Consider the following 22,414-nt stretch of genomic DNA (forward strand, 5'->3'; position numbering starts at 1 on the left):
TTGGAAGATAGTTCCGACTTTTTGTTTCCTGGTCCAAGGGCATGTTTTTATATGACAGCCAGAGTATCATATAAGTAGTTTTACTCTTGAATATGAAAAGTAAAATTTTATAATACTTTGTTTTCATTTTTCACATCTCAGTTCCTTATTTTATACAGAGCTTTTCACTTTCATTTTCTCACGTAATCCTTATTTATTCTTGTGAATGCCTACCTAGATTCCCAAGAAAAAAATTTCCACTTTGAGTAATTTTTAGCTTTTCTACTTCGATATTGATTATTTTCTTCAAAGTCATAAATTTGGGCATCCTCTCCCTTCTGCTAAAATCCTGGCTAGGTGTGGCCAAAATCATGTTTTGCTCTCATATTTAAGCTATCTTCTTTTTAAGTGCTAATGATGGAGGCAGAATGTGAGTTTTAAATTGAAGCTCTTCTGTCTTTTCATTCTCAGGTAATAACTTCATCTAAAATAGGTAAACCTTACTCATGAGATATCTTTGCCTTCACAGGTGATTGAAGTGGGGAAAAATGATGACCTGGAGGACTCGAAGTCCTTAAGTGATGACACTGATGTAGAAGTTACCTCTGAGGTATGACTCTCCAGTAAACTAAAGAGCTGTTTTCTACCACCTATGTCTTCAGATGTTAATATTCCAGCAGTTCACTTGTGTTGAAGAATGCCATTTTCTCCTCATTTCTTTCTACCTTTCCTAGGTGTTAAGAGATGTGGGTTTCTTTATCTTTTTTTTTTTTTTTAAAGATTGGCACCTGAGCTAACATCTGTTGCCAATCTTCTGGTTTTTTTCTTCTTCCCCTTTTCCCCAAAGTCCCCCGGTACACAGTTGTAGATTCTAGTTGTAGGTCCCTCTGATTGTGCTCTGTGGGACGCCGCCTCAGCATGGCCTGATGAGCGGTGCTAGGTCCACCCCCAGGATCCAAACCTGCGAAACCCTGGGCTGCTGAAGCAGTGTGTGTGAACTTAACCACTTGGCCACCGGGCCACCCCCTCTTTCTATCTTGTTAGAGGTTTTTTATTGGAATTTGAGAAGAGAAGGGGATGAGTTGATCTTCTTTTCTCCCTGCTTTGAAAAGGGATGATGTAAATGCCTCTCTGTGTTCCTTTCTCCCTGCTATCAAAACTCTTTGGACATGAGGCAGTGGATACATGGAGCTATTCAGAGTAGTCCTGCACTACTTTTCCCATGAAAACCTCTCTGTAATCCCGAAGACAGACATATAAACTATGTAAAATTCTTTGTCAAGTACAAAAATATTTTCAGTGCTTTCTTAAAAGAAACAAATGGAAAAATGGCTTAATTTCCACACAGGTTATATTAACATGGCTAATAAATGAAGATTTACTATTAAGCTGTTGGGTAATAGCTATGGATTTGTCACCAATTGACAACTCAGATCTAGACTCAGATATGTACTTTGCTTCTATTTTCATGTTAGTTCCCAGTTTTCCTTTTACTGCTTCCCTCAGCTAACTCACTGTGGGAAGAATGGTGATGGGAGCAGGAGCAGGAGGGGCTTTTACATTTTGCTGCTTGGGCATAGAAAAATTTTAGGTTGTCTCTGGTGTTGATCTCCCCCCCGCCCCACTCCCACCCCACTGCTGTTGACCATTACAGTAATTCATTGCAAATTATCTGTCTGTGCATAGCTAAGTTATCAAGTGGAATATATTGGTCCATTAAGTGTTCTTGACTCCAATACAAATAGCAGAGTTAAGTGTTTGCATCTTAATCAGACTTCTGTGGCTACTTTGGACCAGAAAATCTATTAAGAAAATAGACTGTATTTCATGAAATCAAAGATGCCATTGAATTTAATAAGCCCAGTTATTTTAGGTACTACTAAAAAGGAACAAGTGATGCCAATTAGACTGTGATGCATCATCAGTTACTCATTCCAAATCTTTATGAAGTTCCTTTGAGTATATGTGTAGCATTTCAGATGAGATCTGAGGATCTTAAACTGGCAAGAATGTCTTGAGACTTTCTGGAGAACATCCCAGTTTAACAAAGAGTTGTGTCCCTGCCTCTTGGTCTAGGCAATTGAGTTATGACTTCTGAACTTGAAGTGCTTGGCCTTTGTTTTGAAAGTAGTCAAGTCGGCCTGTGCCACATCATTGATCTTTCAAAGCCAGGCAGTTATCCACATTAAATACACTTGACTTGTTCCGGGTAGCCACCTTTGAATTAAGCAAGGCATTTAAAATTCATTGAGCTCTAGTATCTCCTAATTTGAATATGGAGAAGTAGGAAAAAAATTACTTGGCATTCAAGGACAAGAACATTCATTTTTCAGAGGCTATGATTTAGGCATACAGTTAGCTACCTGTGATCCTGAGAGCAGCGAGAGAGCATAAGTAAATATAGTAGTTTTCAAATCTCATTTTAATTTTAGCTTCCTTTTTGCTAAATTCTATAACATTTGTTGATTAGTAGCAAAGAATGACAGAGTGTTCTCTCTTCTTTGTTCTTTAGCCTCTTGCTCAATATAAGAGTAAGTTTTACAAAGAGAAATGGTCTAAAAAGAGGGCAATGGGGAAAAACAAACAATGTAAATTTTACTTAGAGTAAATAGAAAGCCAAAATAATTAATTTTCTTAAAGAGAGCTATATCAAATTTTGGCTTGAAATGGCAGTTGTGTCACTATCAGTGTAAAACTTCTCAAGAGTTTCTTACACATAGCTGTAGAATTTGTTCACATTCTGGGTTAGACCACTGCTGTAGAATGTCTGGACTCTCACTACTTTAGTGCGATGATGAGAATTAGGCCTACCCTCCCTTTTTCTCAGCATAATGTCACCACTGAGTATTAATTGGCTGCATTTGTCTTTGTAGGATGAGTGGCAGTGTACTGAGTGCAAGAAATTTAACTCTCCAAGCAAGAGGTACTGTTTTCGTTGCTGGGCCTTGAGGAAGGATTGGTATTCAGATTGTTCTAAGTTAACCCATTCTCTTTCCACATCTGATATCACTGCCATACCCGAAAAGAAGGAAAATGAAGGAATTGATGTCCCTGATTGCCGAAGAACCATTTCAGCTCCAGTTGTTAGACCTAAAGATGTATATATAAAGGAAGAAAACCCCAAACTTTTTGATCCCTGCAATTCAGTGGAATTCTTGGATTTGGCTCACAGTTCTGAAAGCCAAGAGACCATATCAAGCATGGGAGAACAATCAGATAACCTTTTTGAACAGAGAACAGATACAGAAAACATGGAGGATTGCCAGAATCTCCTGAAGCCATGTAGCCTATGTGAGAAAAGACCACGAGATGGGAACATTATTCATGGGAGGACAGGTCATCTTGTTACTTGTTTTCACTGTGCCAGAAGATTAAAGAAGGCTGGGGCTTCGTGCCCTATTTGCAAGAAAGAGATTCAGTTGGTTATCAAGGTTTTTATAGCATAGCTGAATCAATGAATTGTAGATAAATATTAATGAGGCCAGAGGATATCTCAAAACGTCAGTATTGACCATCTCTACTGAGTGCGACCCGTTGCTTCTGTTGATTTATTCATCTAAACATCTGTGTTCCAGGACATATTTGCTTCTAAACCTACATGGAATTTGAGAAGGAGTTCTTTAGAACTAGGTTATCAGTTTGGGGGCTCCATTAACAATATGAAAAGATATGTTAATCACTTCATTCTCCGTCAAAGATGAGGATCCTAGGAGGGAGAAGCTACCAGTACAAACAAAAATTGATTCATCGATTTACCAGGTTACTTAAAGAGTAATCATTTCTTTAGTTGATTTTATTCCCTACTCTTCTTTTCTATTAGGGAATGTTCTTAGGCATCAAAATGCAAGGTTGCTATTAGAAAAATATAAAAGCTACCAATGAAAAACCTTAATTTGATTAGTCAAGCTACATAGTATGTAGATCACTTGATGTTGCGATCAGGCTGCATGATTCAGAGAAGCTAAAAGAGAAGTCTTAAAAAATGAGATTTCTTCCATGTATGCCTAGAAAAATTACATCAAACATTTTTGTGAACATATCCCTAAAAGAATTTTGAGAAAGTATATGTAATCTTTTGCACATGTAAAAAATTGAGGTATATTAGCAAACAGTCAAGTGTTCCTTTCTGCTGGGTTGTAGACATCTAAATAACCACCCAAAATAAGCTACAGAGCGTCTCTGTTACTGCACAATTTTTCCTGTGCCCTCCACTGTTTCATGGCTCTCACCCTAGATTACTTTTCCTTTTGCACAGGTTTAATTTAGCATCTAGATTTTTTAAACAAATTTAAGTACTTAGGATATACTATCCAGTATATTCTATATGTGCTTTAAAGATATTTTTATCAAAGCCTGGGAGCTGTAGATTTAGCTGATTAAATTTATAGACAAAAGTCCTGGCATAAATTGGCAAAGCCTATTCTTATTATAAAATTAATCAGCCAAATTAGACTTCACTTTCAGTCAGAAAATATTTGAATTTATTTTTGATTCAAATAAATGTATTAACATATGTCTCTGGCACAGCCTTGTGAATTGCAGTTCTAAGAAAGAAAGATAAGGCACAGAATTTTTAACCAAAGCGCTCTTTGCTTTACTCTGTCCTCACTCTTGAGAGTCCTCTGGGGGTTTTATCCTTTCATTTGATGCCTCTAGAGATTTTTTACACTCTGAGGCAGTGCCTCATAAAAAGATTCTAGATGGGTGAGAGGCAGCCTTTTGAAAATAGGGAGTATGGCTGTTATGAAAAGGAAATACAGAAATGGTCGATCTGAAGAGGGCTCATCTGAGCACGTAAATCTTAGGACATTACGTATGGAAATTAAAGATCTTTAAATTGATATCCTGTGTCATTTTGAAGACCAAGGCCCTAGAATTATCAAATTTAAAGATCATAATAGTTTCCTGGATTGCTTGTTAAAACTCCTAACTCACACCTTCCCCCGCCCCCCAACACACACAGACTTTGATCCCCAAGGTCTGGCCAGGGATTTTCATTTTAACGAATTTCTAGACGCTGACCACACTTTTGGAATCCCTGCCCTAGAAGGAAGGGTTTTTTCAGGTACAGAAAGTAGAACAAGATCCCTTTACTTAGCTTCGTATTTAATTTCTAGAGGGAAAGATTTGTTAGAGAATTTTAAAACTAGACTGCACTCATATAGTCAACCCCTTTTATTTTGCACGTGAGGTAAAGTGGCCCCTAAGTCACAGCTAGTGATAGGGCTAGTACTAGAGTCCCAGTCTCTTGTCAGTCAGTCTTTAAACTGTACTTGCTTCCTTCTCATTACTTGTAAGTATTTAAATGCTGGTGCTTCTTGAATCTTGGACAACTCATAACCTTAAAATATTGCAGTGTATGTCTTGGAGCCAGAATAGGACTTTAGAGAGAACAGTTAACTTTGACTCTTTCTTTCTCCCCCAAGAGAAGAGGCCCAGCAAGTGTCAGGCCTTCTTATATAATCGGATAACTTATTTCTGCCACTAGGAGGGCAGGTAACAGGGGCAAGGAGCTTGAACCATTTTCTGCAGCATTGCTCCTTCTTGGGAAATAAGGCTCATATCTCTGGCTCTCTCCGGGCATCACGGACAAGGGCTCCTTTCCCTCAGTAAGTAGAACCAGTCTTTTGAGTTCAGTGTTTTGTTAGACTGTGGTAAATGCTCTGAAACTTCAGAGAGTTAAATTACTTTCCTCCGTATTTCCCCTTAGTGCTACACTCTTCATAACAGCTTGATAGCCCTCAATTTTGTTTTATTTTTGCCAGTCAGATGCTTTTTGCAAGCGATAACTTAAGGGGTGGGGGCAGGGAGAGTTGGACATCTGCGCTTGTACCTTATGATTCCTCTTATGTAAAGGTGCGGGTTTTTTTAGAAAATTAAGAAAAAATTTTTAAATTTTATTTGTGTTTATAATATTTAATGCTAATTTTGGCATATCCTTGCCTAGCACAGAGTCCTCTCATGCTACTGAGCTTTCCTCTTTTTCCCTTTTGCTCCCCTGGGTTTTTCATTAGCACTAAGTACTTTGCTTAGAAAAAATCTGCACCTTTGAGCTGAATCTCATCTTTACCTGCAGGAAACTTTAAACCATCTTCTCCGTCTCTTTTCACTTTTGCTCTTTTTTCAATGCCGCTGCGGTACAGATGTGTTTTACTCACTGCCACTAAAGGAAGACATAGTTTGTATGTGAGGTCTTCATAGTACTGCTCTGAGATAAAGAAACCCTTGGCTTCCAGACACTACCATTTATTGTGCTTAAGGTGGCCATGTGCTCTGGTTTTCCGGGGACAGTGCTAGTTTACTCTTACTTTTCAGCATCCCTTCCAGTTTACCTAGTCTCCCCCCATGAACTCTCAGATGTCTTCATTTGTACCTTAAATTATATGGTCTTCCTAGTTATAGGTAAGCCATGCTTCACTTGAAATCTTTTTGGTTTTTGAGGTATAATTGACACACAACATTGTGTTAGTTCCAGGTGTAGCACGCAGTGATTCAGTATTTGTATCCACTGAGAAATAATTACAATAAGTCAGGTTCACATCCGTCACCATACGTAGCTCCAGAATTTTTTTTCTTGTGATGAGAACTTTTAATGTCTGTTCTCCTAGAAACTTTCAAATATACAATGCAGTGTTATTAATTATAGTCACCACGCCTGTACATTTCATCCCCAGGACTTATTTATTTTATAACTGAAAATTTGTATCTTTTGACCCCCTTCACCCATTTCACCTCCCCCTACCCCTTGCCTCTGGCAACCACCTGTTTGTTCTCTGTATCTCTGAGCTTGGTGTTTTTTGTTTTTAGATTACACATATAAGGGAGGTGTTTCTGACTTACTCACTTAGCATAATGCTCTCGAGGTGTATCCATATCTCACAAATGGTAAGATTGTATACAATACAATATCATTGTATATGTACCATATTTTCTTTAGCCGTTCATCCTTTGATAACACTTAAGTTGTTTGCGTATCTTAGCTATTGTATGAAATCTTGATCCTGAGGAAAGGACCTGTTAAAGTAGCTGTCCATGGAGTTTATTGTTTCTGTTGCATCACACCGTAGACTTGTGATTAAATGAAATCATCCCACATTAGAATCAAATGTCTTACTTTAGTTATTTAAATTAATATTTATGATCATGTTATCCTGGACAGAAAGTTCAGAGCAGAAATGACAAGTCCTTGGAAAAACAGTGAATTTCTAGATTACAGCTAAAAATGTCTCTTGTCTCTTGCTGTTAACTCCCTCTACTTGCACAGCACATAAATACGTATTTTCATACTTAAATCAGACTTTTAAAATCTTACACCAAGCCTTTAAACTGATAGTACCATTTCTCTGCAGTCCGTCTATAGAATATCGTGGTTCCCCAGTCTAGGCTTGGACAGTGGACTGGTGTCCAGCCAGGCCAGCCTCCAGACTGCTGTGAAATCTTTTTTTTTTTTTTTTAAAGATTTTATTTTTCCTTTTTCTCCCCAAAGGCCCCGGTACATAGTTGTGTATTTTTAGTTGTGGGTCCTTCTGGTTGTGGCATGTGGGACGCCACCTCATGGCTTGATGAGTGGTGCCCTGTCTGTGCCCAGGATTTGAACCGGTGAAACCCTGGGCTGCTGAAGCAGAGTGAGCGAATTTAACCCCTCGGCCACAGATCCAGCCCCTGCCATGAAGTCTTCTAATGGAAGGTTGGATCACTGTCAAGTATTTGAAACATGCAGTTGTGTTTAATAATAATTTATGTATATTTAGATGTGTATATAATGCTTTGTGGGATGTTGTTTTCTTTGTAAAAATTTATTTTTAAAGATCAGGCTCGTGTGTAACTTTTTAATGTCAGTTGAATGCAATGTTAGCTCCTTTGATAAGTCATTATGGAGAAGTTGGTGAATATTAGCTCTTTGGTTCTAGAAAGCTATTGTAGTGTTACCTCTTGGTTCTCTTTAGAAAGGCAGAAACTTGTTAACCAGTGTAGGGGACTGGCATTTGCCACCCCAAGATACTCTTTGGCATGAGGATTATTTTGGGCTGGTTACTTTTAAAAACTGCAGACAGCAAAGAAACTCTGAAAAGCAGAGTTTACTTACCCTTTGTTAAGAGACATTTACATTGTAAAGGAAATCTCAGTCTGTAAAGGTGTCTCCTTCTCTGTACCAGGAAGAAGGGGATGACCTTATCTCTAGACCCTCTTATCAATGCAGAAGGCAAGGACTTAAATCTGCATAATAACCTCACCCTTGTTTACTGTACTTGTGTGGTAATCTCCTGTAAACTGAGTCCCCCACCCCCACACCCTCCTTTGTCTTTAGCTGAAGATGGTATTTAAGGTGGGGACTTCATCTATTTTGGCGAGTTGCTCAGGTTGCCTGAGCCTCTCCCGTGTATACCTGTTATAAAGCTTTGTTTAATTTTCTCCTCTTACTCTGTCTCATGTGAATTTAATTCATTCTCCGGCCAGAAAAACCCAGAGTGGGTAGAGGAAATGTCTTCCTGCCCTACACCAGCTATTTGGTTTTTTTCCCACAGGGAGTTATGTGAAATTCTGAAAGTATATGGCTTTAGATACTGTGAATCTGTTGTTTTCCATTTAGCCGTGTATCTGCTTAAATTGTTCAGACCCAGGTCCTAAAGAAGAATTCATTTTAATAGTTCTCTCATTCATGGATGTACATGTGTGCACAGACACTTGATGGACTGTTATTGCCTTTGCTGAAAATGGCTATAGATTAGGAACTAGCGCTGTTTGGAACCTGCACTTCAAAGATAAAGGAACCTGCAAACTTTCCCCTGTGCCAAAAGTAAAATGTATAGTGTTTACAAATGTCTGGAGTTTTGCACTGCCATAGGGTATGCCGAGGTTTCTTTGCTGGAATTTCCCAGATTTGTGGTTAGCAGAGTTGCAGTTTAGTGTATGGGGAGCAATATTGAGGACCCTAAAGCTAAACTGGAAATGAGGAATATCTGAGGTCCAGGTGGCTCCCCAGACCTAATTTGGGGACACTTTTTGCAAATTGCTTTGAGAGACATCCTTTCTGATGACAGAGCTTTCCCTGTTTGTCATTGCTATATTCTTCCTTTATAGGAGCCACCAGATCTCTTTTCTCCCATATGAGGATTCCCATAAGCATTTTGAGATCTTTTGATGCGATGAACGTGCAATCCCAAGAAATGCTATTGTTGGTAAATGTGGCATTGTTAAAGAAATATTATAATAAACCTACACGTGGGTTTACTGTACCTCTGTCAAGCACCTTTGACTGAAATGTCAGAAAGAAAGAAGTGTATCTACAGAAAGAGATGGTTACTGTTTCTGGTAGCTTGTCTGAAATCAAAGTTGCTGCTTCTCCTGCAGATCGTTTCCTTCATCCAGGATCCTTGTTTAATGTCTTCTGGGAACACAGCACAGCTAATTGACTCCCTCATTTCTTGGGGTAGAATGGGTCAAGGATCCTAAGAAGGGCCAAATAGTGCTATGAGAGCAATTCTTTTCTCAGCACAGTTGCTGTAATTTGGCAAATGCTTTATTGGAAATTGACTTACATTGTAACACTGAGAGTTTATCAGAGCATCTAGTTTCTCATCCCAAGGCGTTGGTTTTTTAACAGTAAGTACCTTAATGGCAAACATTTCCCCTTCCTCCCTCCCTTACTGTTGTTCTTTTTGCCTCAGAGTTCCAAGTTTTATCTACTTCTGGATATTGCTTTTATACCAAAGGCGTTCTGTGTCACCCCTTGGATGGTGGTAACTACAGTATCTTCAGATAAGATTTCTCTTTTCCAGGCGGTCCTGGGGAATGTTTCTGTTGCAGAGTTAGGTGGTGGATTGTAGCATAAGGAAGGGAAGCTGTGACATCAGAGCTACTGTCTAATAACAAACAACTTGTAGTTGGGGCTTCCTTTGTGTGTATGATGGAGGAACGGGGGATTGGCTTCCCTGTTGTCTCAGCACTAAGACATTGAGAGCAGCCTTCCCTCTTCCTACAGGAGGGTTCTTCTTTTTTCCTATAGTTTGCCTCATGTTTTCACTTTCTTTTTAATAAGAGTCACAGTTTTCCTTTGGTTTTTTTCTTTCCTCCTTTTAAAGGTAATAGAAAATATTTTAAAGGGGAATGAAATGTTTCTGGCCTCCTCAGCACTTGGCAAGGTAGAAGTCTTAAGCAGCCTCTGAATAGGACTCTCTCCTTAGTCTATAGCTAGGCACTAAGTTCCTCTTGGAGAGAGAGAAGGAGTAAGATTATTCTACCATCTTGAACCCAGTCTTGACCTTCTTAAGCCTCAATTTTTCTCACCTGTAAAATGCGTGCACATTTTACCCTTTCTACCTCATAGTTTGTGGTGGGGGTTAAGCATGGGGGAGTGAGGTAAAAACCTATACTTGCCTTGAAGAAGATGTTAGAAGTTATTATAGCCGTGGTTGACCAAGCTCTGGGGTGCAAACAGAATCCCTCGAACCCTAGAAGCTGAGCACAAGCTTCCTCTCCGCCTGCCTGGCAGAGCCTGCCTCGCTTCCTTTCACCCACACCGTAGCTCGAATCTCCTTTCCTTGCTATGAGGCCTTCACTAGAGAAGCCTTCTGTCTCTAGGTTCTGAGATAAGAGTGTGTAAATTTGGATAGCAGGCATAACTGTCTTGCTATGGTCTCCACACACAAAAATTCTTCTACATGCACTTGAATAGGTGGCATAAAATGCGCTGTCAGTATACAGAGACTCTGTAGCACATCTCTGATCAGGAGTAGCAAATATGGCTTCATAAAGTGGGAAGAAAAAGGCAATTTAAATAACTTTTTGAATAGTGGCCAGCTCACTAAATAAGGAAAGGAGACATTTTCATGTGTTCTTGCTTAGTCTTTATGAACGCCACTAAGTTAACAGCTCTGTATCTTGTTGGTATTTGCACTATGTAATGCTTTTAATACCTGTTGATTCTTTTGTGCTTTTTTTTGTGTATTAAACGTTTTCATTTTGCCTTTTTGTGGTGTCATTATTGGGAAAACAAGTAATTTTGTTTGTATACAACAAAACCTCATTTTCTGTTTTTATATACTATCTTTGGTCTGATTTAGGGACAAAGAATAGCTTTTGCAATAGAAGTTATTGGACTTAAAATCAACAGCAACATTTGATATTTTCCCCATTACCTATTAGAATAATTGTATTTAATTTTTAGGTTCCCAATCCTGAAGGAAACCTCAAAATTTTACAGAGTATTTTTGAACATTGAGCTGGTTAGGCAGTGAGTTGTGGAGTTTCTCCTACTAGAGTGAGAATTAGAGAACATATATTACCTGCGTGTCTAGAGTGATTTGGAGCAAGTCCTCTCTCTAGGCACAGGTCTGTCCTGAAGTCTTCTGAGCCCAGGACTGTGTCAACTTGCCCACCCTCATTGCTACTGAAGAGATTTCGTGTGGCGAGATGGAGGATTGGCCTCCCCGTTGAGGTTACAAGGCAGTCCAGGTGCAGGGCTCCAGTGTGAGAGGTTCTAGGGTCTGTCACAAATACATGTTTGTCACTTACCTGCTGAGCATCTGCTGTGGTCTCTAGCAGTGGTCCTTAAACTTTTGGGGATTATAGCCCTCCTTGAAAAGCTAATGAAACTTAGGAAATCTCTTCTTATAAAGGAGTACAACACTTTACATTCAGTTTCAGGAGCATCATTGAAGCCACTGGCCCATGGTCCTCAGGTTCTCTTCTTTGGAGGGATAGCAGAGAAGAGAACCTGCTCACCAAGAGCTGCTAGCCCACGTGCTTTTGAAAAGGTCCTTCCCTTACAGCTGACTCCATTGAGGTGAGTGAAATGTCTGGTCAGTCGTCCTGAGCTGAGGGCCAGGAGATAGTTGGTGCAGATTGGTGCATACTGCACAACTTTTGGGGGCACTCTTCATAGGCTACCATAGAAATGATGTCACCTAGACACATGGAGTGTTCACCTGCATGTGGAGGCCCTGGGGTGGGGTGGGGATGATGCTAGAAATCCCAGGGACAGCATTTTAAAAATGACAACCAAAAAAAGAGGGGCATTAGAGACAAGGATGAGACCAGCTTCAGTGTCCACACAACCTTTTCCACATTTTGTGAGCTCTTTAAGGTACTTTTCAATGAGTCCGACTGCATAATGTGTTGTGTTTTCTGCGTTTTTGCATCCTACTCACCTTGAGTCCTGGTGCTGTAGACTGACCATCTGTGTTGAATGTAGTCTTGAGGCTGAACTGTTACCTGAGCTGAACTGTTGTTAGCAGGTGCCTCATCAGTGCTTGTTGCTAGAGTGTACACAAATCCAATCTGTAAAGGTATAAAAAGAATTAGTGCTATTAGGAAGACTTAAGCTCATTACAGGTTAATCAGGGATGATCTTGCTATGTACATATTTGATTAATGTTTTCCTTTTGCTTGCTTTCCTCTTCAAAATGAAGGATAGAGTTAAATCTGTTCAATAAATACTAAGTATGAATATGGGCCAGGGTCTGCTTGGTACTGGGCATTCCACAGTGAACAAGGGAGCTCCCTCAAGTTGCCTGTGGTTTAGCAATGGAATTAGGGACATAAGACAGTTTCTACATGAGGAGTTAGCAAAAGAACCGAAAGGGAGAGATTGGCTTGTTTGGGGAACGTGAAGTTGTTCCACATAATTGGAGCACAGGATGTGACTGAGAAGTGACGAGATGGGGCTGAGTGTGGAAGGGGCTGCTGATGAAGGTGTGATAGGCTAAGCTGATACCTGGACCTCATCCTGAAGGCAGTGGAGAGCCCTTAAAGGATTTTAAGCAGGAGTGTGACATGATCTCATTTGCATTTTTGAAAGCCGTTCTGGCTGCATGGTTGAGAATAGGCTGGAGTGCTGGCTAGAGCAGCAGCGGGGAGAACAGTTAGGCTATGGCAGCAGTCCGGTCTGCAGATGATGGTGCTCCTGAGGTAATGGCAGTGGGCCTGGAAGGAAGAGTTGTAGATGACATTTACGAACACTTACTAAGCGCTGACCGGCATCTGTTATCCCATGAGGCATTCAAGGCCTAGAGAAATTAAACAACCCGTCCAAGGTAACTAAGAATTGCCAGTCAGAGCTTAAAATGATCGTGTCTGAGACAATAGCCCAAAAGAAGTCTGTGGGTTTGAGAGAAACCAGGGTGGAAGCGATAGACTTCAGGAATGAATGAATGTGGATGTGAGGGAAAGGGAGGAGTCAAGGATGGCTTGGGCAATTAGTGGGTGCTGGTGCCATTCATTGAGATAAAGAATATGGGTGAAAGTGTAGGTTTTGGTGGTGGTGAGGGAAGGAAAAATGGTGAGTTTAGTTTTGGATGTGTTAACTTTGTGCAAATGAGATGACCCAAATGGAAATGGAGCTCAGGAGAGAAATGGGCTGTGAATATTAAGTACTTGTTGTGCCTCTTGTACTTTCCAGGTGCTGGGGATACAGTGTGAAGATGATGAACATGGCCACCTCTCTCAGGGCTTAGGGAAGCTAACTAGTTAAACATAGAAGATTCATGTAGTAAATGTGATATTGGGAGAATGCATGCTGCTATGAGAATTACACAGAGGGGCCTACTTCAGTCATGAGTTTGGGGACAGCCTTCTGGGAGAGACAAGAGGCTGAACGCTAAAGGAAGGGTAAGAGTTAGAAGAGGAGACCGTGGCATCTGGGAAGACTGAGAGGTTCAGTGTAGCTGAAGCGTGGGACAGTTGAGTACAGTAAGAGAGGAGGTTGGGATGAGTTTGAAGAGAGGGGAGAAGTCTGAAGTGGGTTCTCGGCAGAACTGGAGGGCAGATAGGACAACTTCGGCGAGACGGTTGCCCGGGACCATGCCATCTCTAGACCAGGGTTTCTCAACCTCAGCACTGTTGACCTTTTGAGTTGGGAAACTCTTTGTTGGGGCGAGGGGCATCCCGTGCAGTGTAGGACACTTAACAGCATCCCTGGCCTCTGCTCACTGGATACCAGTAGGACCTCCCACCCCAGCCGCCATTATGACACATTGTCTCCACACACTGGCAAATGTCACTTAAGGAAAGAATTGCCCTGATCGACAGCCACTATGCCCAGTGGCTGAGGGCTCCGGGAGAAGAATCCCACAACTTGCAGGTTGCTGTTACTACATTCATGTCCCCAATCTGAGCTCTCAGTCCTACCTGGTTCTCCTCTTTCCCTAATAGTTGAAGGGATAGTTCTAACCTGGAGGACAAGAAGGACGTGAAGACAGGTGATGTAACTTCTCTAGTCCTCATGGGGTACTAGATGTCAAGTCAGCACCTACTATGTGGCCAGAAATGTTACCTATCGTTATTTCCGGGAGGGGGCTGATGGGAAATGGAAAGCCTCAATGAAATTGAAAGAGCATGGTGGGAGTAGACTAAGAGCAGGAAGCACGGGACACTGTTCTGAGAGAGACTGATATTCTAGTAAAAGATGTCAAAGATTGTGGTAGATTGTGTTATTGTCAAAATGTCTGCCACTTCTCTCTACCAGGCCTTGAAGAGGATGGTGCTTCCTGCCCCACTGGCAACAGGCCTGTCAATGAAATGTGAGGGAAATGAAGTGTGCTACTTCTGAGCAGAGGTGTAAGGACATTTGCAGGGGGTAGTCTGTGCTCCTTTCCTTCTGCATGAGGCTAGTGCACCCCAAAATGGGGCTGCTCCTTCAGCCTGCCTCCAAGATTGATGAGGACAGGGAGCAGAGCTATGTCTGTCCTGCACTGGGCAGAGGAACAGACATTTTATTGGAAGCCACCGAGATTTGGAAGTTGGTTGCTACACTGCAACTTAGTCTAAGCTGACTGGTACAGAGGTAGAGCAATCCAGGCGAGGGCAAGTCCCAGGCATGGCATAGAGTGACTGGTTGAAGTGTCATGGAGGTAAAATTATTTGATGTTGAGGTGGTCAAGGTCTGGTGAGGCTGTGGTGTCAGATGGGTCATTTATGTGACGTTAATATCACCCAGGGTGATGGCAGGACTGTAGAACCCAAACTCGAGAATAAATGAGGGAAAGTGGAAGGTCAGCAGATGACACAAGAAGCAGTAAAGAGGACTCTAGGTCTCGGTCTCAGAACGGCAGAGACTCATGTGCAGAGGGATTTTGGCCCGGGTGTGGTACAGGGGTGGCCCCATCTTCTGTACTGACGGCAAACGAGCTGTGGGCAAATGACCGCCAAGATTCTTTGGGGGAAAGCCAGGTATCTTTTAAAGCAAAGAAGTGGAGGAAAGAGAAGAGTTTGTGGATGCAGCCAGGGGGATGGTTGCCATGAAACAGAATTATAGAGTAGTAAGTAGTTCATAACTTGTTTGGGGTCAAGAGGTAGCTGCTCTGGATCCTGTCTCAAGAGAAAGGGTATATACACATGTAAAGTTTTACATGCAACCCAAGAAACTTTTAGACCCCTACACCCATCTGTGGGCCTAGGTTAAGAACCCTGTTTAGTAGCTCTCAAGCCTGAGCAATCACCTGGAGGACTTCGAGGGCAGGTTGCTGGGCCTGCCTCTGAGGTCCCATCCAGGCCGTCTGGGCGGGGCCCAGGCACCTGCATTTCTATCGGATTCCTGGGTGATGCTGGTGTTGCTGGTCTAGGAGCCACACCCAGAACTACTGCTGCAGGTGGCCTCAGGCCACGAGAGACAGTGTTAGGAGGGAGAGGAACAGTGGGGATTGCTAGGGACAGGATCAGGAAAGCATCCTGGAGCAGAGAATGACTTTGTGTTTTGTTCTACTGGACTCACAGATTTTCATTAGGCAGATACTCAAATGTTTCTGCCACACATCTATGCCAAAGACCTTTCAGGGATGGAGAAAAGAAGGGATTGAGGAGTGAGCACTCATTTCAGGTGTACGGCAAGGAGTGCAAAGAAATATCTTTTAGGTTCACATGTCCTTAAAGATCACTTTTTTCAACACCCTTCTTTTACAAAGAGGGGAAGTGGCATCAAGCATTGCTTGGCTGATCAACACGTGGTCTGGGTAACCCCGTCTGGCCTCCTCTCACTCTGGGGCTCTTTCCCCTTCATCATCAACCTTTAAAAGAATCACTAGCGGGAAATAACCCATGCATTTGAGTCAAGTTAAAGATGCTTGAAACTTCTTGTGCCCTAAATTGGGATATGTTAATTCAAGCTCCAGCAAAGTACACTGCTCAAAACTGGGTAAAGCTACTCCCCAAATATGGGACACATTTGAAGATAATTCTATCTACCTTCTTCTTTTTTCCTTTGTGTGTGTGTGTGTGTGTATGTAAGACACTGTGACCCTCAGTATTTCTGGAATCCTTGGCAATGAATTGGGATTGCCAGTTAACTACTTGCTGAGTGACTTTAGGCAGTTCACTTAGTGTCTCTAAGCTTCAGCTCCTTGATCTGTAAAACAGAGAGTGAGGGACAAATGTGGTAACACACACGAGGTGCTCAGCACCTGGTATTTCCTCCTGCTCTTCTTGCGTCAGAGCTGGGGTTGCAGCTTCCTCAAACACAAGGGACCAGTCAGATGTCTGGCCTCTAACCAGCAGGTGTAACCTTTATCTTCCACCAGAGGGCGCCAGTAACCTGTAGCATCTCAGAGGAAGGTCCCTTTGCCCTTAAAACAACATTGTTGAAACTGCCTCAGGATACACCCCTGGGTTCAGTCTTTGTTTAAATATTCTTGCTCCTGCTGCTTGGAGGAAGCATTGGTAAGATCCTCTGGAATCCGGGATGGAAATCTGGAGTAAGAAGTTTAGAGAAAATGGTATTCGAGCTTCACACCAGCCACCAGGAGAATTAGATTTCCGTTTCTGATTTTGTCTGTTTCTACCATCCATTCCCCATCTCTTCAGACTGTCTGTAACTAGTTACAAATTATTCTCTCCGTAATAGCCTATTGCAGTTCCTTTCTTCCTGGTTTATTCAAATGAACTGAACTGCTGTTTTTCCCTTTGATGCACAGCCTCCCCTCTCGCCTTCCTTCCAGCAGGCAGGGCATGGGAGGGGGGATGTATTTCTGAGCCTGAGTGCTGAGCCTCAGAAGCTGTTCCCTGAATCCTTTTGTGTTTAGAGTCTGGTGATTGACAGGTACCCATCACAAGGGGCCACATTCTATGGAGCAAGCTCTTTCTCCATCTGAGGAAATGTTAAGGCCGCCAGCCGCCACAGCTCCCTCCGAACATCACAGACGTCAGGGGAGCAATGATACCCAGTGTCTATCTGTCCTGTACATGCTGTTCTTTACTGTCTCCTTCGTTCTTTAATCTGATGGGGGAGGAAACACAGCCTCAGGTCAGCCTTCAGCACTGTACCTGGGAGTGCCAGCCCAGACGAGAAAATCAAGAAGGATAAGTCATGCATCTTGGTTTTGAAAGAAAATCAAAAGGGTAAGTCATGCAACTTGTTGGGAACACAGAGTCACAGAATATTTGGGACGGACAGGACTCCAGAAACCTTGTACAAGCCGTCATTGTTCGGAGAGGAGAAATGACATGATCAAGGTCACATGGTTAACAGCAGACTTGCTATTCTTGTAGGACTAGAATTCAGATCTATGGGCAGACACACTAGTTTTTGTCCCACCATTCCATTTTCTAAAGAGCCATCATCGCTACCACTTATTGTGTGCATAGTATGTGTCACGTGTCTGTTTTGTTTGATCTCATGTAATCTTCACAATAACCCCATGGAAGAAATGTAGTGTTACACAAATGAAATATGGTATCCCCATTTTACAGAGGCCCAGAGAAGTTAAATAAAAATACAGGAAAAAATTAGCCAGTGTCCCACTTCAGTCAGTGTTACTCCATGGGGGTTAAGCAGCATTTTGAATGGAACAAGGGTTTTTGTTTGCTCGTTTTAAATGGGACTGTCCCTTGCATCGCAGGATATTTAGCTTCTCTTGTCCCCAAGGACTGATTGTCCCAGTTGTTATGATAACACCAAAATTTTCTAAAAACCCCAGAAGGTAGGGTAGAGTGGATCCTGCTGCTTGTTGGAACCACTGACTTCAATGCATGGGCACAGGAAAAGGAATATTAAGCAAAACTGCTTTGCTGATTTGGTTATTTTTACATCAATGAAGGTCACAAGGTGGAGATAGGAGTAGAACAAGAGGAAGGAAGTACCCGGGCGTGAGCCTTGCTCGGGAGGGGAGGAGGCCCCATGGTAAAGGCACAGGATGAACACTGCCAAGGAGGGTCTTCGCATATGGTCGCTGCTGAACCTGGAGCGTGGGCACTGCCTGGCCTCACAGATTCACACCTTTAGCGACCAGTCTGTTCTCGCGGGCAAGGAGGGCGGCTGGCTCGCGAGGATGTGGGGAGCGCCGTGGCTCGAGTCATTTGGAGAGCCCGGCCCAGAAAAAGGGCAGCTGTGTCCGACTCCAACCAGGCGTGTTCAGGTGGCAACATGGGTCATTGTTGCCAGCTTTTCTAAGATTTCAAGAGAATCCACAAGTCCAGATTGTTATAGGAAATCTCTCTATTTTAAATATTGAATCAAAAAGTGATAGTTTTAAATGTTAGGTAGGCCAAGAAAAAAATGCCTGTAGGAGCTTTGGGTAGTCTGTGACCTGTGAGTCAGATGGTCTCTAAGGGGCCATTCCCATCTAAGGTGCCACAGCATATGCACTCCATGCTGGGTTATGGAAGGACGCAGGTTTTGGCGCACGCGAGAAGGAATTTACTCTGAGCTGGCAAAGCAGGGCAGGCTGGGCAGAGGAGCAGTGTGCATGCCCTGGGCACTGGGCTCCACCGAGGCCTGGGGACCATCCGGCAGGGGAGCCAAAGCCAGGATTCCCATGTAACCTCCTGCCCCTTCTGGATCTGAGATTCTGGAATTCTGGGGCTGTGATTCCTTGAAGGTAGAGCTGAGAACATGAAACTTCTAGAGCCTGGCCAACGCCTATAGTGCTACCGGCTCAGGCCCTTGGTGGTGGTTTCTAGCTCAGTCCTGTCATTCCTGCTGATGTGCAGGAATGGGGAAAAGAAGCTGCTTGAGTCCCTGCTCCCTGGATGCCCTCTGCCTTGGCTCACAGTACTGACAGTTTACGAATTCAAGCTGCTTTTTTTCTCTCTCAGCCGGAGGGTCCCTGACACCAGCTTCAGAGCTAAACAACCAATTTTACACCAGCTCTTCAGCTACACTATGAGCTAAATGCACTTTTCTTTAAAAACCATCGGGAGCTATCTCCTTCCCCTGTTCTCTTTCTCTCTGGTTAATCCAGCAGAAAGCAGGTGGTCAGGATAGCAGTACTTAACACATGGAACGCCGGTACCCAGAGAATCCTCCATTGGACTCAATCACCTTCCCCTTTGGGGCCGGGACGAGATGTCCAACTTCTTTAGAAGGAAACCCCAACCCCAGTGTGCATGCTCTCCCTGTTCTTTGCAGAGGGGCCTGTGGGGCCTCTTGCTCTCTGGTTGGGTAGCCTGTGCCTTTAAAAGCAGTGGCTCGGCTGGGTTCCCACTTGGAGCCAGCCGGGGACGCTGAATGTGGGGGGCAGCAGGGCTTTGCCACACAGGCTCTGATGTGGAGGAGTTGAAAGGCTGCAAAGCGAACATCGAGCACGCTGGGGTTCTCCGCTCCGGTCCCCACCTCCAGTCGAGCTTTGGCTTCTGAAGTCTGTAACACCTCCTTTCTGGCTCTGCCTGCATCCCACCTCCCTGGGCCCTAGGGCAGGCTCTCAGGAAGGGAGGTGGTTCGGGCCCCGCTGCCAGCACTGGCCAGGTTTCACTGAGCTTCAGAAACTTCTCTGCTACAGACAGGGAGGGTGGTGTAGTTAGGGCTGCTGACAAGCCATGCAGCACAATGCGCACAATGAATCTGGGGCCAGGACCAGAGAAGACGCTTTCCTGGCTCTACTCCATCCCAGCCGCCCTCTGGCATCCGCAGGAGTCAGTCCATAAGTCCTCATCTTCTTCTCCCTTCTCTATTCAGCCCCAGGGTCTGGATGCCCTCCTGTCCGAGTCAGCTTCCCATCCTCCACGAGGGCAAGGGGAACTGACAGGCATGAGGACCTAGAAGTATTGCTCAGGGCTCATCTTTTAACTATAACTTACAGCACAAGATGCCAGAATTGTGGACAAGACCAGTGTTTCTAGACTTTTGTCTATCACAGATGAATAAAACTAAAAATAACCAAACACAACAACAAAAATCATACGTGTGTGTGTGTGTGTGTATGTAAAAGATGGGGACTTACGTAAGGTTGCCAGCCTTTATTTCACCAAACAAGTACGTTAAAAAAGAAATCAACTACTACCATATATCACCACCATCCTTTCATAAAAGAAAGGACATTCTAATGCCACAAATGTAGGAAGGATATAATCTCCAATAAAGGACAGTCCTTTGAAATTATATGGCTCTGTGGTGAAACTTACCTCATTCTTATTTTTCTAGTTTCATTGCAGGCATGACATCCCTGTCGCAGATGTCCTCAGCGCTCATGGGGTTGGCGCTAGAGCACTTGCCCTTCCCGTTTTCTGCGCTCCTCTCTGTCTTTTCTGCTTTGTCATGAAAGGAGGATGATCATAATGTTAGGAGAAGTTGTGAAAGACTTTGAAATGGTCAGAAAAGATTATTATTGGGTGTCCTGTCTAGTTTCCCTTTGAATTTTCTTTGCCTTACATTGTCTTTGAGCTGTTTTACAACTCTGTAATTTGTAGAAAGCTGACAATAATGCAGATGATTTTGCCCATAGAAATGCAAGTTGTATCCAGTGGAGATGCAATTGCTTATTGCCCTGTGGATATTGACCAGCTTTGCGTCTATGAAGTAGATTAACTGCAGTATTCCTGATGGCTTGTGCCTGTTTACTCTTTGGATTCTCCTTTGAGCAGTTATAACATCTTACTAGTTCCCTCATTAATTGACGAGTTAAATTAAATCATTGGCATGTGTTAATTTAATTTTTATTTTATCTTATCCGTTGCCAATCCTCTTCTTTTTTTTTTTTTTTTTTGAGGACTGTTAGCCCTGAGCTAACATCTGTGCCAGTCTTCCTCTATTTTTTTCTGTGGGACACCACCACAGCGTGGCTGATGAGTGGAGTAGGTCTGCACCCGGGATCTGAACCCGTGAACCTGAGCCGCCAAAGCGGAGTGCGTGGAACTTTAACCACCACCTCACGCGGCCAGCCCCATGTGTTAATTTTATATTTGTACAAGGGTCTTGATTTTACCTTTAAAAAAATTATCCTTTTACAATAACCACCTCTGAGGGTTGTGGTGAGGGTGGAATGAGGTCACAGATAAGTGAGCACCTGGCTCAGGATCTGGCATATGACCTGCTTTCCATGGCTGGGGCAATCCTTGTTTTCTCTTGGTTTCTGAGCCCCAGGGCACCCTGTGTTCACAAATGAAGGAATAAAATCTTTCGGTTAAACTTTTCACATTACAGTAGTAGTGACGACTTCCCAAGGGTTTTCGCATTTCGAAAGAGGAATGACTGTAACGGTGGAAATCCAGAGGGCTGCACCACACAGGGGCTGTAGATATTTGGGGCCATGTGCCTTTAAAATAGCCTGCTCTGCTGGTATTCAGCTGCAGAGGTCAGTTTGATTCTGTTCCCCTCACTCTCTCCCTAGTGCTGAAACGCCAGCCTTACCATGCCAAGAAGAATAGCTTCAACCTTGTACCAGGATCTTAAAATATATACTCATTAAATCCTGTCCTCACATCTGTGGGGTGGACATTTCTATTCCTGTTATTGACAAGGAACTATGAGAGTTTAAATGACTTGTCCAAGGTTATGTTGACGCTAATAATCCATAATCAATCTATAAATCAAAATTGGGATGCGATTGTTATAAGCATGGTCTGAGGGCTAACCTGGGGCCTTCCTTCCCCAAGGAAGGAAGGGAACCAAAGAGGTGGGGTGTACAGAGTGGTTGTATACCTTCTGGAACAAAAGCATACATCGCGTTTGATGGGAACATCTCTTTTACTACTGTCACGAGACACTTAGCTGGCACAGCAGGTCGGTGGTCAGCGGGTCGGTGGTCACAAGGTGGGCACAGCAGGTTGGTAATTAATTCTTAGTTCCCAGGAAGAGATGCTTATCCTCAAAGGAATGCCGATGTTGGGGGAAGTTGCATCCCTGTCTTTAAGGGCATCATTCTTATCTTTGGGATATTGTCAATGTTTAAAGCAGATGTACAATGTGTGCTCAACAGGCCATGGCTGCCCCTTTTGGAAAAACAAGGTCAGGCCAAGTTAGTTTTACACCACATGGCTTCCTCTTACACTCCAATATATCCTATTGCTTCTCATTTATTTATCAGTTATACAGCAGGGAAGTTGTGCCAAAATTTAAATCCAGGATCTGAATCCAGAGCTGTGGATCTGAGCCATGAGCTACTCCTTCTAGTCGAGGATCTTCCTCCCTAAACCTGTCACCACTGCTGAAAGCCACTGCCGAGTGGCACACCTGGGCAAAGACAGCTCTTCCTGCTAAAGTGGGAACGACCCGGGAGCACAGTACACTGGC

At 43.1% G+C, this 22,414-nt stretch overlaps 1 protein-coding gene across 1 annotated transcript in view; it reads left to right on the plus strand.

Moving 5' to 3' along the window:
* The window catches only part of MDM4 (MDM4 regulator of p53), a 38,254-nt gene extending 31,597 nt beyond the window's left edge, over positions 1-6,657 (plus strand). Inside the window, exons 10-11 of the mRNA XM_046682224.1 lie at positions 509-589; positions 2,853-6,657. Coding sequence (XP_046538180.1) covers positions 509-589; positions 2,853-3,425 — 654 coding nt within the window. The 3' untranslated portion in view covers positions 3,426-6,657. The remainder of the gene's footprint in view (positions 1-508; positions 590-2,852) is intronic.
* Positions 6,658-22,414: the final 15,757 nt, after the last annotated feature.

Source organism: Equus quagga, chromosome 13 (genome assembly GCF_021613505.1).
Source record: "Equus quagga isolate Etosha38 chromosome 13, UCLA_HA_Equagga_1.0, whole genome shotgun sequence".
Classification (NCBI taxonomy): Eukaryota; Metazoa; Chordata; class Mammalia; order Perissodactyla; family Equidae; genus Equus; species Equus quagga.